The sequence below is a fragment of the Gallus gallus genome, chromosome 1 (assembly GCF_016699485.2).
Source record: "Gallus gallus isolate bGalGal1 chromosome 1, bGalGal1.mat.broiler.GRCg7b, whole genome shotgun sequence".
NCBI lineage: Eukaryota > Metazoa > Chordata > Aves > Galliformes > Phasianidae > Gallus > Gallus gallus.
In genome coordinates, this window is record NC_052532.1 from 22,898,204 (window position 1) to 22,915,315 (window position 17,112).

Sequence of the window (17,112 nt, forward strand, 5' to 3'; positions counted from 1 at the left end):
CAGATTAAAGTTACAGCCACAGGGAACTGCTTATCCAGAAACTGTATTTTAATCAGTGATATTAATGTATCTCACCATTACCCAAATGTTCTCACACAGCTTACAGTTGCTTTAATAAAACTGATTGTTTTATAGGGTTAATTAATTTTGTATCAGGTAGACAGGTTTTGATATAATCAAATCCACACTAGACTGTGGATGTATTACAGTTACGTATTGTTTTTGTTAACCATGCATTTCATGGTGGTAATAACTCAGAACAGCAAATGGTTTCCTGGCATTTAGTCCTTTCAGCAAGAGGTTTATTGTTGGATCCATCTTCCAGTGCTATAAACCTTAGTCAGCTATAAATCATTCTACTAAAAAAAATTCTGTGTAATGCACACAAAAATATGTGTTTCTGTTCTTTGTTTGATTTGTTTGAAAAGCTGTGAGTGGGAAAAGAAATCTCAACATTTGTGTGGCTTTTCTTTTTGCCTTTTTCTTTCAGGGTTGGTTTAGTCCAGGCCAAGTCTTCGTATTAGATGAATACTGTGCTCGCTATGGAGTGAGAGGTTGTCACCGCCATCTTTGCTATCTTAATGAGTTGATTGAACATTCAGAAAATGGTTCTGTCATTGATCCAACCTTACTCCACTACAGTTTTGCGTTTTGTGCTTCTCATGTCCATGGCAACAGGTAATCTAATGCTGCATTTTTAAATTAGTAACCTTAGAATGAAATTTCTAGACTCCTTCACCAGATAGAGATGTTGCACCCATCAGAAATCAGTTCATGAATTTTTTGTCAGAGGCTTTGGAGTTTCTATATGGATTATATTAAAAAAAAAAAAAATCAGTTTATACTTTCTTAATGCAGTGTGCTTTCTTAGGCATTGTATAGACAGACAGATTCAAGGGAGGAGGATATCATCCTGCATTCTGCGTTTGTACTGTGTTAGTCAGTGGTGTTTCCAGTGAACATTTTGAACAATATTGAAGTTTAAGGGAAGCTTTGACAGCTTTTCTACAATCTGTAGCTTGGCAACTAATCATACAATACTCAGTTCTTCTGGCTGTGCTACCACAAGGAGAAAAAAATGCATAGTTGGGATGGTGTTGTGACCCCATACGCAGGGAGATAGGATAATTCTGTAATTGCTTCCACTCAAGAAAAAGACTGTTTCACTGGTCACAGTGATGCTCATGTGATTATGTCTTCCCTCCTCTAGTGAATAAAAGATTTGTTAAAAATAGAGTTGTTGATTTTCTGTGCTAAGTGTTAGAAGCATACATTCATTAAAAGAGGTCTGTGACCCATCTGTGCCTTATTCCACATTGTGAAGGAGCCAGTTCTCATCTTGGACAGAGACAGGAGATGGGATCCCAGGATAACTTGGTGGAATGGTCCTCAGGAGGTGTCCAGCCCAACCTCCTGTCAAAGCAGGGTTGCGAGGTCAGACCAGGTTGCTCAGGGTGTAACCCAGTCAGAGCTTCACCCAGTCTGAACTTGTCTTATATCAATTTAGTTATATTCGTTGTCTCTCATCCTCCCATCTTGCACCATTGGAAGAAAATCTGGCTCCATCTTTGTGACAGCCTCCCAGTAGCTTCTGCAGAAGCCGTTCAGCCCCCTTGAATGCCACTTACTCTCCAGGCTGAACAAGCCCAGCTCGCCCAGGCATTTTCACAGAGTGAGTGCCCATGCCCTGACTGATGTGATGACCGTTCACTGTTCTTGCTCCAGTTTATCCATGTCCTCCTTGTACTAAAGTGGAGGATAGAACAGGCAATATATCAAATTACAGGATGACACGCATTTGCAGCCTGCTGTGTACACTAGGTCTGTAGAGTGCTGTAAGAAATATGATTTAAAGTTCAAAAATTCGAAAAATAGTTGATCTTCCCCTCTCAACTGATCCAGTCCTGCCACAAGGGAAAAACCTGTTTGCAGTCATGAAATGAGGTTGCTGTGATGTTCTGAGTAAATCCCTAAAATTGAATCCTGGCAGGGATGAGGGAAAAGAAAGGCAGTATTCCCAACTTGTTTGCTTATCTTGTCTTGCAACCAGTCAATCGTAGTGGCTGCTTTTCTCACCCCTGAGCCACTGAAGCCCCATTGGCTTAGACAGTGCCTTCCACCTGTAAGAATAGGAGCTGAGTGTTTGTGGTCTGAGTGATTTGGCAGAGAGAGCTTAACATTATGTAATCATTGATTATAATATCCAAAATTAAAATACTTTTGAATATGCATAAAATATTCTCAAGAATCTTGACATTCATACCGGTAAGTTAGGAGAATTTCTGGCTTTCATTTGGTAATATATTGTCCATAAAAGCCTGCTTCTATTGTCAGTTCCTGAAGAGCCTGATATATTTGCATTTCCTATTGAGTCTGTCTTTGTTGTTTCTAGCCCTTTTATTACTGATTCCAGCCTAACGAGACAAATATACTGTGATAATTGCTCAAACTTATTTCAAGAATTCAAAAGGAAGGTAGATATATTTCTTTTTATTTCATAATTTAAGTGAAGGACAACAGTGCGTGCAGTGCATGAAAATATCTCAGAGAGCACATCATTTACACAGTGGTAAGCACTCTGTTTGTATTCTGTCTATTCCTTCTGTACAGATATTCTCTGAATAGCATTATGAGTGTTTTAGGAATAAAAGAAGTGTTGAACAGAGAGGGTCTAACTAGAACTGAGATATTGTAAAAAGGAGGAAAAAAGAAGCATGAAGAAAGAAGAAAAGTAAGTCAAGGACAGAAGCAGACACACTCACTGAGGATGACAGAGACATATATACACATAATACATCCACTCATTCATCTGCTGCAGCACTAAGAAATAGTAAAAGGGAAAAAGAATTTCACAGACAATGCATGACAGGCCAAAGTTCTAGGCTGATCCGTGGTGTTATACATCTTAGTTTTCTAAGTCAGGCTGAGAATTAGAAGGACAACATAACAAAGAGCTTTGTACTCCGGACATGGTGTATTCAATTTATTCTTCCCATTTGCTTCATAGAGGAATCTTAAACCTTTCACAGGCCTGAGAAAGATCATCGAAGTTGATCATGAAGATGATCATGATGGAGGAGCATATAGACAAGAAGCTGTATCTGCAGTTCAAATTACCTATTTCTTTCAGGCATGAATTTTATAGTAAGGGACAATCTACTGACATCAGTCAAATAATCAGACAGTGGTGTTACTCACCTTTCTGATTTCTGTTAATCTCATGAGTCTGAGAAACTCAGGCACAAGTCACAGCAGATCTGCAAAATATCTCTGGGCTATACCAGGACATAGCTGAGCACACCAGTGGCTGCATTCAGTTTCTTAAAATAAAATGATGAGGAAGCAGTCTTGGAGGATGTACCCCAGATGGCCATTTGTCGTAGGCACCCTCTAAGATCCCAGCTATGTGCTAAATACAGCTCCCAGTAGTCGCTGCCAACAAGGCTGAATCAGCTTGGGTTCTTTCTACCCTTCATATATCTCCAAAGTCCTTCTGGCAGACTAGGGACCTGCAGGTATTGTCCATGCTCTTTTGCCACACCTTTGGGCTTGAAATACAAAGTCTTTCATGCTGTAGACTGTAACACAATAGCTGTGCTTTTATTTCAAAACATCTGGAATAAATACATTAAAGAGGATCATTGTGGAGCTTCAGGGGCTACACCAAGTACAGTGGAGCCCTGAGCTGAGCTCTGGTTGGTAGGCTGTGTACAGCAGACCTAGCCTCAACAGTCAGACCAGGCAACAACAGGGACTGTTTTCTTTCCTATCTGCAACAGAGATGCAGTTCACAAGTTTTGACGAAGTTATCAAGCATTCTGGTTGTTAATGTGTCTCTTTGCCACTGTTGCTGGTTTAGGAACAGAATTGTTAGTGCAGAGTCGATCACAAACCGCTGAGACCCAGACTGAGAAATTCAAGCCTCTTATGTGCCTTCCCCTTCTTGCTAGGAAGAGCATTATGACCAACCTAACAAACTGCTTACTAAGAAGTGGCATTTCTGCTTTTGTGCATTGACATTCTTAAGACATTCTCAAATATCCAAACACAAAAATCATTTTCTAAAAGAGTGGCCTTGCTGAGAGTTTAAATAAAAACATGTCCTTGTTTCTGAATCAACAGATTCCTTTTCCTCTAGCACCTCTGCATAAATGCTTTGTAACGTTACAATAGCATTTCCTTTGGTTCCTCTTTGCAACATTTTTCTTCCGAAATATTCCACTGTAATGGTCCCCATCAAAGTCATTAGTTTACAAATGAACTTTTCCCGCTGCAGCAGTGCATACACTGAACTTGTGTATCTCTGGTGAGTGTGTATCTCTGGAAAGTGAAATGGGCAGAACAAGGAACTATAGGGTATTCCCAAAGACTGGCATTTCAGTCTAAACAGTCCAGGCAGTAGCTATTGTTTTCTTCCCCATCACCTTCACTTTTGTCTACTTTTCATGCTGTGACTTCTATTCAGTCCCTCTTGTCTGAAATGGATGCTGTTGGGTAACGCATGAAGTGTAAAGTGACTTCTTTCCACCCGCTGAGTTACAAGCTGAATTGAAAAATTCAAAATTCAAGCATATTCCCTCATTATACCTTTTTCTATTCAGAAAGAAGGCTAGTTTATTTGAAGTTCACATATGAGAAGTGAAGGTGAAAGCAGTGCTCTAAAAATCTGTCTGTAATTGAAGATAAATGGTTTCTCTCTGTCTTGATTTTGAAATATTCAGCACGTCTTTGAATAGAACAGTCATACTGAGTCAGGGTTCTTCTAAGCCAGTCAGTCACCAGCCTAAAACGTTAACCTGGTTGCAGGAAGAGAAGGGCAAGCATATGCAATATTTCCTCTTAGTGCTCTTTCAGTCTGCAGCTCTTTACTGCTCAGAATATACCTGTTCAGTAGCCTGGTGAGAGTTTCTGTTCAGGTACTTGTCCATTGCACCCCTGAACCTGTGTAACCCTTTTGCATCCTCAGCACCTTCGGCAGTAAGTTCCTCAGCTCAGCTTCCTTTTGCATGAAGAACTCTTGTTTTATTCTTGACTCTTACAGATCTCATTTCAGTCTCTGTAATAACTGCAACAGGTCAAGAGCGGCAAAAAATACTTCTGTGTTGTCTCTTTGCTGTTTAAGATTCAAGAATTATGAGAGAATCATGCACTGATTACACTGGGTGGATATTTTCTGCTACTTCTCTATTCTTTTCTCATAATTCTCAGTGTTGACTTGTTTTTTGGCTGCCACCAAAAATGGTTTCATGATATTATCCATCATAACACCAAGTCCTCTGCAATGCATGATTTTATAAAGTACTTCTGGAATTCCACGCTATGCCAGATAACTATCATTACAGTTACTGTCACCTTAGTTCTTAGCCACTTGCCAGATCATTTATGAGTACTGTAAAATAACACCGGTTTCAGCACAGATCTTTGCAGAACTCCACTGATAACATCCCTCCACTGAAGGTATTCACTGTTTGTTCCTACTCTCTTTTTCACTGTAAAGATTTTCATTCTTACTCAGTTTCTGCTTAGTTACCTTAAAAGGTTTTGTTTGGGAATTTTGACAAAATACTTTTTGGAAGTTCATGCACATTTTATTGATCACGATCATTTATACATTTTTTATTCCTTTATAGAACTTCAGGATCAGAAGATAGGATTTATCTTTCTTGTGGCATCAAGGCCATTCTGGACTACTTCATAATAAATCATACTTACCCAATTTTCTTTAATTTTATCTTTAAATATTTTTATATTATAGTTTCTTCTAATTTTCTGGGATGTATATCAGGCCTAGTGGTCTGCAGTTCCCCTTATCTCCTCTGTAAATTTGTTTTAATTTTAAATTAAACTGACGTTCTTCACCTCCTACTCTTCTGGAAGAAGGCAGTCTGGTGAGCAACTCCACTCAACCATAGGTTCAGTTCTGGTCCAGGCTACTGAACCTACTGTTCATTTTTTCTAATTTGTTCCAAAAACTATTAGTTTAGACAGATCCTGTGGTGAAAAAAAAGATTTTTTGCAATGAGTAAGCATCACTGGAAAGAATTCCTTCAGTATCTCTGCAATAGTCTTGCTCTGTCTGAGAGTCCCTTCTAGATCCTTGCCATCATTTGGTACTGTAGGCTCTCTGACAGACTTCTTGCTCCTGTTATGCCTGGAAGAAATATTTCAAAGTAGTGTAAATGAATATATAAAATCATAGAATAGCTTAGGTTGGAAGGGACTTTAAAGATTACCTAGTTCCAACCCCACTGCCGTGGGCAGGGTTGGCACCCACTAAATGAGGCTGCCCAGGACCCCATCCAACCTGGCTTTGAATGCTTCTAGGAATGGGGCATCCACAGCTTGTCCAGGCCTCCAATGCCTCACCTCTGAGAGTGAGAAAATCCTCTGAGTACAGGATTTTCTCCCGGTATCTAATCTAAATCTCCCTGTTCCTCTTTATCATATCACTCTTTGCCCATGCAAATTGTCTTACTCCATCTTTTTTATAAGTTCTTTTTAAGTATGGAAAGGCTGCAATGAGACCTCCCCAGAACCTTCTTTTCTCCAGGCCAAACAAGCCCAACTCCCTTAGCCTTTCATCACTGGAGAGGTGTTCCAGCCCTTTGATCATCTTCGTGGTCCTCCTCTGAACCTGCTCCCACAGCTCCACGTCTTTCTTGTGCTGGGGGCCTCAGGCCTGAACTCAGTACTCCAGATGGGGCCTCAAGAGGGCAGAGCCCCTCAGGGGGAGCAATCACCTCCCTCTCCCTGCTGGCCATTCCTCTTCTGATGCAAGCTGGTGGCTCAAATAGAGCTTTTCATCCACCACAACCTTCAAGTCCTTTTCCACAGGGCTGCTGTCAAGTTCTTCTCCCAGTCTGTACATGTATCTGTGATTTTCCACCCAGCACCTTGCACTTGCCCTTGTTGAACCTCGTTCAGTTCATGTGTGCCCACTTGTCAGGGCTGTTCAGGTCTCTTTGAAAGTCATCCCTTCCTTCTGTCATATCAACTTCACCACACAGCTTGGTGTCATCAGCAAACTTGCTGAGGGTGCAATCAATCGCACTGTGTCACAGATAAAGATCAGGGGTCCCAAAACAGATCCCTGAGGGACACTACTACTAAAGGCTTCCACCAAGACATAGAGCCATTGACTAAAGTGACTCTGGCTGCAGTCATTCATACAGTTCCTTATTCATTGTGTAGTCCACCCTTCAAATCCATCTCTCTCCAATTTAGAGATAAAGGTGCCATGTGGTACCTTGTGAAAGGCCTGATGGTAATCCAAGTAGATATTATCAATTGATTGGCATTCATTAACATGGCTTCCAAGAGGATCTGTTCCATGATCTTCCCAGGCATACATATGAGATTGTAGTTCCCTGTGACTTCTACTGTTTTTAAAAATAAAAGTGTCATTTCCCTTTTTCAGTACCAGAGACTTTGTCTGACTACCACACAGATAAGAGAAACACATAAGGGAAAAGAAACTAAAGAAACTTTGAAGAGTGCTACGTGTTCATGCATTTTTTTCACTTTTCAATATCTTGCGATAAAAACCATTTATTGCAATTTTACACATTGTGTCAAGTGATAAAAGAATGTTCAGAGAATCATCTCTTTCAAACATAGGTCAAGGAACTTTGTAAGACTAAAGAGAAGAATATTACATTGCTCTGTCTCTTCTAATTTTTTTTCTTTTTTTCTTTTTTTTTTCTTTTTTTTTTTCTTTTGAGCTTTTGAATAGATATTGCCTTCTCTCCTGACTAAGCTAGCGCTAGAATTAAAGTACGGTTGGCTTTATCTTGTGGTTGACTCCTTGATTTTTCTTACATAAACAGTACCTGAGAAGACTATCTAAAATTATAGAACTTAATAGTTTTACTACTTTACATGGTCACTATCTGACACGAAGGGTTTCATTCACTTGGTCTCTTCCCAGAAGTGTTATATTTTTATATGTATAGTTTTATATGTCAAAAATATTTTAATAGCACATAGGCTTTTTCTTAGTTTTCTCATGAAGCCACTGCTAGCAGGATTTTGTGAAATGTTTATTCAGCTATAAGCTGTTGAAGAAGCTTCCTTTTTCCACTCTGCTTTTTATTCACTCAGTCCCAGGAGCTTTTGCTGTGTTGTAATGATAGCAGGTACAAGGTCTTCTTTACAGCTTTTGTTTGCAGTTGGGCTGTCTCTTTAATCTTAAATCTGAGCCCATGCACTCCAAGAGCTGGGGAGGAAAAAGTTGTTCAGTTCATGACAACTTTCTACATATTACTATTACTGTTGCAAATAGCCACAAGAACCTTGTCGTTAGAGATCTCCTAAATGCCAATTGAATTTTTCAGGCACTGAGTGAATCCATATTGACCTCAGCTTTGATATAAGGAAGGATACTGTCCTTTGTTGGAAAGTGCTAATAATTATAATATGTTGATCACAAGACCTGTCCACACTAAAATGATAACAGAGGTAGATTTTTCAATGTATCAAGATAAATTTGCTTCTGAAAAAATCTCATAGAAATCATCAGTAGAAAATAATTTGTAATTCACACATAATTAAGAAATATCAGAAAAAAAATTTGCACATTTAAGATGATAGTTGCCATTCTAGGCAATGAAGGAACAGCTAATGCTATTACATATCCTCACTTTCTCTAAACATTATGTTATTCTGTCATTAAATTAAATTGGTTGATAGCTTTACATATTTATGTGCCTGGGATAAAATAGTATCATATTAGTGCATGCTTAGCTTTTAGAGTAGAAGTACAATAACGTGCCCCACCTAAAATATAACTGCATAAAAGATCATGAAAATTAACCTAATTTATCGTCTTAATCTGTTTTATTGGCCTTCAGAATTGATCTTTTTCATTCACTTATGAAAAATAAGGTATGACCTGTAAGCAGATGTGGAATCAGCTTTAGAAATGCATGCAGCAGAAGGCTCTATTGTGCCTCTTTTTTTTTTTTTTTGGCAGAGTGTTTGAAGAATGGTTATTATAAACAACAAAATGCTCGGTCTTCAAGTACCTGCTGGTTAAAGCTATATATGCAATGTGATAATCTGCTCTCTTCTTTTTATAAAAAGACTTCTACTCTGCCTGCTTTTAGGCTGATAATATAAATCAGTTTTTCTAAGACTTGTCTAACATAAACCATGAATTCTGCACAAGTGTTGATACAGTTGTGTTTTAAAGAAAATTCTAAGGGATAGTGCAGTCTCTTAATCAAAATTCTAAACAACTGATTCTCTACCTAATCTGAAAATTATCAGTATTCTTTTTGTTCTTGCCTTCTGTTGAGTTTAAAACAAGTGCTCTTAGAAAATGCTAAAGTCTTCTGAAACAATTTGTTTCTAAAAGCCAAGTTGACTTGTAGGTTTTGGTTTGGGTTTTACTAAACCCTTGAAATGCAGTTTATTATATACATGTCTTGAAGTAAGACCTTAGCTAACGCATTTTTCTTGTATCTTGTTTTTCATTATCATTTCCCATCTTTCTCAGTGCATTATTTTGGTCAGCCTTACTGTTCCCAACTGTATGTGTGTGTAACGCATCAGAATATCGATCTGCACATTTCTCTTCTCTTAGTCTTTTTAATATTTTTTTTCCCTGAATGGCCAAAGAGATGGTCTATGCTTTTAATGAGGAAAGCTTATATTAAAAAGTTTAAACCTTTGTAAAATATGCAAAAAAAGCACCAGTATCAACGATGTTCCAGTGGAAAAAAAAGAGGTCAGTCACATTCTGTTTCTATTTCACAAGCCTGTCATAACAGGCCAGCTTATGTTAACAGTTTCACACTAGAGGCCACTAGGAGAAGCTGTTTACGAAGTTGAAGGCTGGAAGGAATCAACATCCAACCCAGTGTCCATCATATTGGATTCCCATTGGAACTGATACGCTATTTTTACCTCATATGCACAGCTATTCACAAGAATCTTAATCCTACAGTGTGTCAAGTGACCTCTGCAAATTATCACAAGTTCTAAGACTTCCGAATCTCAAAATATATCAACAGGCATTCCAAGCTTTAAGGGATTATGACAAGTAAATAAAACCAGTCTGTTTCAGGGGAAACCCTAAATCCACAGTGTAATCAGCTTCCCTAGAATAATTACCATGAGGACAGTTACCTTGGAAGACTGTCATAGTAAAGGTTTATTCTAAATTCCGTTCAATTACTATTTTTATACTGTTATTTGAAAATGCCTTATGGTCAAAAAACTATTTTCCACTTGGATTTACTAGCTCTAGCTCATGAGGTTTTTACTTCATATATATTTTGATGTTAAAGTCTAGGTGAATTCAGCAACTTGAGATGTGACCAGAGACAACGTTACATCTATGCCAGTTAGACTGTGATATAAGCAAACAAGACAGACCAATTCAAATCCAATTGACAAAGTGCTTAGAAAATGGAAAACCAATGTAAGTGAGAAAGAGAATCCAACTTGGTTTTTGACTATCCATTGCTTAGTTTTTCTCCTGGCTTTCTATTTCCAAAAGCAGCTGTGGACTATGAGGAGAAGAATGTAGAAGAAAGGATAAATTGTTCTTCCTTCACTTTTTTGGGAAGATAATGTTAAAATGTTGTTGCATGAAGACTTAGGATTACTCTTCTCACTTCACTTTTCTTAGTGACATTCTTGAAAGAGAGGTCCCAGTCTGCCATAGAAAGGTTGCATACTGGTTTTGAATTGAAAAATTCATTTCCAAATGTCCATCCGTAGCTTTAGGATAGTAGAAAATACACATTTGTTGATGTTTTTAGTTGCAAAATTGTACTGGCATATTTCTGGATAACCAAATGCCTGCATGATTCAGATTTTCCTGGCAAGCGTAGTAATTTATAAATAAAAATAACCATCTCAAAAAATGCTACTTCATCATTTTATTTTATCTTTAAAGCAATTAAAGGAAAAGATGTAGAAGCCAAAATGAGTGGGAACTTTAAAAACATTGTTTATCTAATTTTTCTAAAATAATCTCTGATTCTTTTTTCTGTGGATTCTTTTTTGCTAGCAGTAGATAGACATTTCTAAGCGTAGCAAAAAATGATCACCAGTGGAGTATGTGTCTGAGAATAGTATTGTGAAAATGCATTTCTATGCTCTGCTTGTTGCAATAAGGCTAACAGGAAAAACAAATAATAACAGTAGTCAGAGTTTGTGCTGTTTTGTAACACTGTATTTTGAAAAGATCGTTTTTCAGTGCAGTGCCATTTTTCTAACAGCTTTTTGTGTACTCTTTATTTTTCTTCTGGGACATCTGGTTCTATGCAAACATTCACTGAAAATACATTTAACAGTTCTGAAAATTTTTGGCGTTGTCTGCATGATTGTTTCTGGCTTCATACTCAGTGAAGTGACAAGTCCCGTGTACGCAGGGATCCTAGCCCTAGTGCAGGTTGACAGATATGACATGCTACTGGCTCACCTTTTTCACTTATTGTTATATGGACCCCTAGGTCTTTTCTGTCATATACATGACATGCTTCAGTGAGGTTTAATATGACAGAACTACTTTGTTTATCACTCTAGAGCACGATCTCTCCTGACAATGACATCAGACAGTGAAATTTACTTAAATTTGAGCCCATTCCATCTGTCAGAAGGCTGAGATAAAGTATCCTGGCATCCATCAAAAAAGAGAAGATAAATTATTTGCTCCTTCACATCAAATTTATCCAATAGTATATTGATGTGCCTGGTTACTGTATCTTCACCATATCTGATTTTTATTGTTGTCTTCACAATAATTTAAAGAGTTCAGGGATTCTTTTCACTTTGACTTGACAGATCACGAATGTAAGTGATTTAAGGGGTGAAAGAATTGTTTATGTCACAACAAAGCAGCAAATTATCCTTCCCAGATGTAAGAATAGTGGAGAAAGTTAAAGTAACAGTTTAGCAAAAAACAGTTTAGCATGTCTTCCTTCATGTCTTTTTCACTGCAATTCTCTTAGTTCTAAGAACAACAAGACAGTTTTGGAGGTTCTGGAGGAAGTACAGGATGGATCCAGACTTCATATCAGAGTAGTAAACTCAGGTGGGAAGCAGTGATGCTTTGTTATCCTGGATCTGGAAGTTAAGTGTGTAGCTGGAGGTTTTCAAACACTACTTTTCAAAGTAGCCAACTGCATGATCTGGGAAAGTTGTGATTTTAAAGTGAAAATGCCTTTTAGGAAATGTATATTTCAATTATTTTTAACTGTGTCATTATTTTATTATGAAGGTGCTAATAACAGTTTTAGGGTAAGACTCTAAGTGTGTGTTTAATGTGTTTAATACAAGGCTTATTAATTATTGGAGCTCAAATTTGATGTTTAAAAATGCCAATGTTTTGTTTTTGTTTTTAAAGAATAATTATTTGTTACATCCTTTGCAACATATTTATGTGGAAACCTTAGTTACGTACTGCTGCTTATCAATATGGGATTAGAGATCAAAAATCTATGCTCACTATAACGGTGGGGACTGTGAGCATTCTCTGGCATTTCTCGCTGTGATTTGTCTCCGACCTAAACTACTTTCAGCCATACTGTGCCTTTGGAAAAAAATTGTAGAAGATTCAAGGAGCTAAAATTGAGGCAAGATTAGATTAGCTTCCCCAGTCCTGCTAACAGTAGTTATTTTCTTGAGAAAGAATGCTATGTATTTGGGAATGAGTTAGGAGAAATACATGCTGCCTTGTGTTTATATTGATTCTTAGCAGCAACCTAGGAATGGCATTTAAAAGTTCAGTTTGAAAAGCTAACTTCTTTGTCTAGTTGTAATCTGTCTTTTAACTGTCTTCACAAGTTTATCCTTCAAGGCAGTGGGAAAGGGGAAAGGAGGGTAGCACAAAAAGCACGGAATGCTTTGAAAATAAAAAGTGCTGTTCAAGGAGGAATCAGCATGAAATGATGTCAGCAGTTCTTAAATATGTAATATTACAGGCCAGATGGCATTGGAACAGTATCTGTTGAAGAGAAAGAAAGGTTTGAAGAAATTAAGGACAGACTTTCTTCCCTTCTAGAAAACCAAATAAGCCATTTCAGGTAAGTGTATAATTTATTCACTAGTACTAAAGTTTGTCTGGCAGAATGTTCTCATCACTATGATGTTCAATACTGATCTTGAACAGAGTAAAAATAAAATAAGTCTACCTGCAAAGAACTTTTGCTTATATTAAATATGGAATAATTCATTTGTACAAGTGATTGGTTTAGAATTCATCTGAAAGTCACGTGAGTTGAATTCCTGTATGGTAGAAAAGACTCTGAAAGATTGTAGGCCTGATTTTATTGGTTCTTTTGAACTTTAAGCTGTCTATAAATCTATCTAAGAAAATTGCCTGAGTGAAAATGACTAGGTCATACCTCTTTGTGGATCAGTGCTGATCAGAAAACATATATGAGTAGATAATACCTTTGATATATGGCAGCTAAAACTTTTTTTTTCTGGATGTCTAGTGTCATTTTCTGGGTTACATGATATGCTTTCTGAAATCATCTAAAGTCCATCATCTTCAGTAGAAAGTTTGGCAATGTAATGACAGCTATACCAATAAAAGAAGAAAGGGAGTGTAAGAAGAGGGCAAACTTAACATGATATTTCCTCTTTGGCATGAAATTGGCACCTAGACCAACAAATCCATTAGTTTACTATAGTTAGCCAACATCTGCGACCATTCTGCCAATCTAATCCTTTTATAGAATGTATTTATATACATTTTTTGTCTGTATCACCTTGTGACAGTTTTGTGACACAGTTTAAATAGTGCTATGTGAAACAGCTTTCTTTTCTTTGGCAAGGTTTGCTGTAAGTTTATTGGAAGCTTCTCTGGTGTGATGAGTTAAGTGTCTATCATTCACTGGTATCTGTCATGCAGATAACAAGGTTGTTTGGGAACTTTTTGAGCTGGGACAACACAGCAGTCTTCACTTGAGATTTTACCTCTGTGTTAACCTAAAAAGAGCTTGGATTATCCTTGAAGAGTATTCCCTTTGGAAAAAAAAGCAGCGTTCCCATGTTTTTCACTGGCATGATTCATATGTCCTGTCTTCCATGGGATTAAATAACTCATGCCAAAGAAGCAGTACAGAACAGTGTAAGACAGAGTGCTACCTACCTAGGTTGTGGAAAGGCAGAAGGAGAGTATCAACAAAGAACATCAACTGCAGGGAGAAGAAAAACTTGTTTCTGCAACAATCTTCTCATGATTGCTAACAGTAAAAACAAGGGAGTATAAAAGTTTGGTGAAGACTTCTGGCCTGACTGGAATACTTATGAACATATTCTGTCAAATTTTTCATAAAAACACAATCACTGCCATTTCCAGTGAGTGTAAGTGTTCTTTTTCATGCACCTTGATGAGATCTGTGAGAGTAGTTGGGGCCAAGAATATGCTGAAGCAGGCTTCTGATTATGTACATGGGAGAACAAGAAGGCTGGGCATTCTAAGAATGAGTGTTAGTCTTCAGTCATTCACGTGCAGGAGACTAATTATACAATGTACAGTAACATTTGAATAATGGAATTGGAACAAATAAAGGTAAAGATCATCATGCCTAGTTACCTACATGGTAGAGGATGTTGATGAGCTTGGGCTATATCTGTGATTATGATATCTCTGCCTCATTCTTGCTGGTTCTAGAGGGAATTCAAACAGTGTTAAAAACCTTCAGCTTCCAGTTTTAATATGTTCTGTGACCTTTTTAATTTTCACTGCTATCAACCTGGCTCCATGGTGACTGAGAGGGAGCCTGCCCATCCTGGGCAGGTGATTCTCATTTAAATATTTCCCAGTTTTTGAGGTACTTGAACTTCTCCTTTCTCTCATCTTTTCTACACTCTGAGACACCAGATTCATAAAATCATAGAATCATAGAATCGCTAAGGTTGGAAAAGACCCACAGGATCATCCAGTCCAACCATTTGTTCGCCCTTCACCAATGGTTCTCTCTAAACCATGTCCCTCAACACAACATCCAAACGCTCTTTGAATACCACCAGGGTCAGTGACTCCACCACCTCTCTGGGCAGCCCATTCCAGTGCCTGACCACCCTTTCAGAGAAATAGTATTTCCTAACGTCCAGCCTGAACCTTCCCTGGTGCAGCTTGAAGTCATTCCATCTAGTCCTATCAGAAGTCACACGAGAGAAGAGGCTGGCCCCCAGCTCACTACAACCTCCCTTCAGGTAGTTATAGAGAACAATAAGGTCTCCCATGAGCCTCCTCTTCTCTAGACTGAACAATCCCAGCTCCTTCAGCCGCTCCTCATAAGGCCTGTGCTCCAGACCCCTCACCAGCTTTGTTGCCCTCCTCTGGACACGCTCCAGGGCCTCGATGTCTTTCTTACAGCGAGGGGCCCAAAACTGGACACAGTACTTGAGGTGCGGCATCACCAGTGCTGAGTAAAGGGGACAATTACTTCCCTATTCCTGCTGGCCACACTATTTCTGATACAAGCCAGGATGCCATTGGCCTTCTTTGCCACCTGGGCACACTGCTGGCTCATGTTCAGTCTAGCGTCAATCAACACCCCCAGGTCCATTTCCTCTACACAGTCTTCCAGCCACTCTGCCCCAAGCCTGTAGTGTTGTGTGGTGTTATTGTGGCCAAAGTGCAGGACCTGGCATTTGGTCTTGTTGAATCCCATCCCATTGGCTTCAGCCCAGCTATCCAGCCTATCCAGATCCCTCTGTAGGGCCTCACTCCTCTCAGGCCGATCAACACTTCCAGCCAGCTTGGTGTCATCTGCAAACTTACTAAGGGTGCACTCAATGCCATCATCCAGGTCATCAATAAAGATATTGAAGAGGACAGGCCCCAGCACCGACCCCTGGGGAACACCACTCGTGACCGATCGCCAGCTGGATTTAATTCCGTTCACCACCACTCTCTGGGCCCAGCCCTCCAACCAGTTCCTTACCCAGCCAAGAGTGTATCTGTCCAAGCCACGGACTGCCAGCTTCTGCAGGAGAATACTGTGGGAGACAGTGTCAAAGGCTTTGCTGAAGTCTAGGTAGACTACATCAACAGCCTTTCCCTCATCCACCAGACGGGTCACTAGATCATAGAAGGAGGTCAGGTTGGTCAAGCAATTCCTTCCTGCCTCTCCAGCATCAAGTGTGGAAGAGCTGATAGTTCAGAGAAAGCTGCTAAGGCTGTATTGTACAAGGGCTTCCCTGAAAGTAATGCCTCCTATTTTACTGTTTTGTCCCATGAAGTCAAAGGAAGATATTGATGTATGGCAGTAGAGGCTGAACCTTCCTGCTAATATTCTACATTTGCTGCCATGCAACAGGTGGCAGCAGAGGGGTAGTTGGGCAAATGGTGTCTGACAGGGAAGTGTGAATGAAGCAAAGATGTGTCACTGAATTCCTCCATGTGGAAAAAATGACACTCATTGGCATTCATTGATGCTTGCTGAATTTTTAGAGACTAAACAGTAGATGTGAGCACAGTGAGATGGTAGGTGCTGCTTTTCAGCATTGGCAACAGCGACAGTGGGTCACCTCTGCTGGTGCCAATTTTTACAAGCATGGCAGGCAAGCTCTTGTTCATCGCTGGCAGAAACACATAGGTAATGTGGTGACTATGTTGAAAAATACTGTTCTGTAGCTTAGACTTTGCTCTATGAAATAGTGCTATTGTGTTGTTTGTATCAGTTGTAGTTTCCATGGAAGTAAGTCAGAGGCATTATTTTCAGAGCAATCTACGTACCTAACCTCTTGCCTGTTTGTGTGAATTTAGTCTTTGGAGTATTCCTTCTGCACTTCTGTATGTTGTCGTTACTAATGTAGACCATGAGTGCTGCTCCTTCTCAATTCTTCACTAAGTAATGTATACAAATATCTCCAGAGGACCACTACCTTTGTACCCAGTAAGAGGCTGTAGTGTTAGAGGAGGACTGCTAAGTGTCCCTTTAGATGTCAGCTGTGACCACATCCCTTTCTCTAAGCCTCTTATCTTGAGAAAATGACTCTTCCCTGTCAGAAGCTCCTTGCAACAATTGCTCTCAAAAGCTGGCTGCCAGTCTTGGACGCATACGTGCTGAGTAATCCCCACCCTGCAGTGGGTCATCTGTCTGCATCTTCAACTTAAAAGTGGGTGGATTTTGGAAACTTCTT

General features: G+C 39.1%; 1 protein-coding gene across 27 annotated transcripts in view; it reads left to right on the forward strand.

The window, feature by feature from the left end:
* Positions 1-17,112, forward strand: part of CADPS2 (calcium dependent secretion activator 2) — a 301,879-nt gene that overhangs the window by 201,895 nt on the left and 82,872 nt on the right. For all 27 annotated transcript variants that reach the window (XM_040649118.2, XM_040649128.2, XM_040649125.2 and 24 more), the window contains 2 exons: positions 491-678; positions 12,933-13,034. In XM_040649118.2, coding sequence (XP_040505052.1) covers positions 491-678; positions 12,933-13,034 — 290 coding nt within the window. The remainder of the gene's footprint in view (positions 1-490; positions 679-12,932; positions 13,035-17,112) is intronic.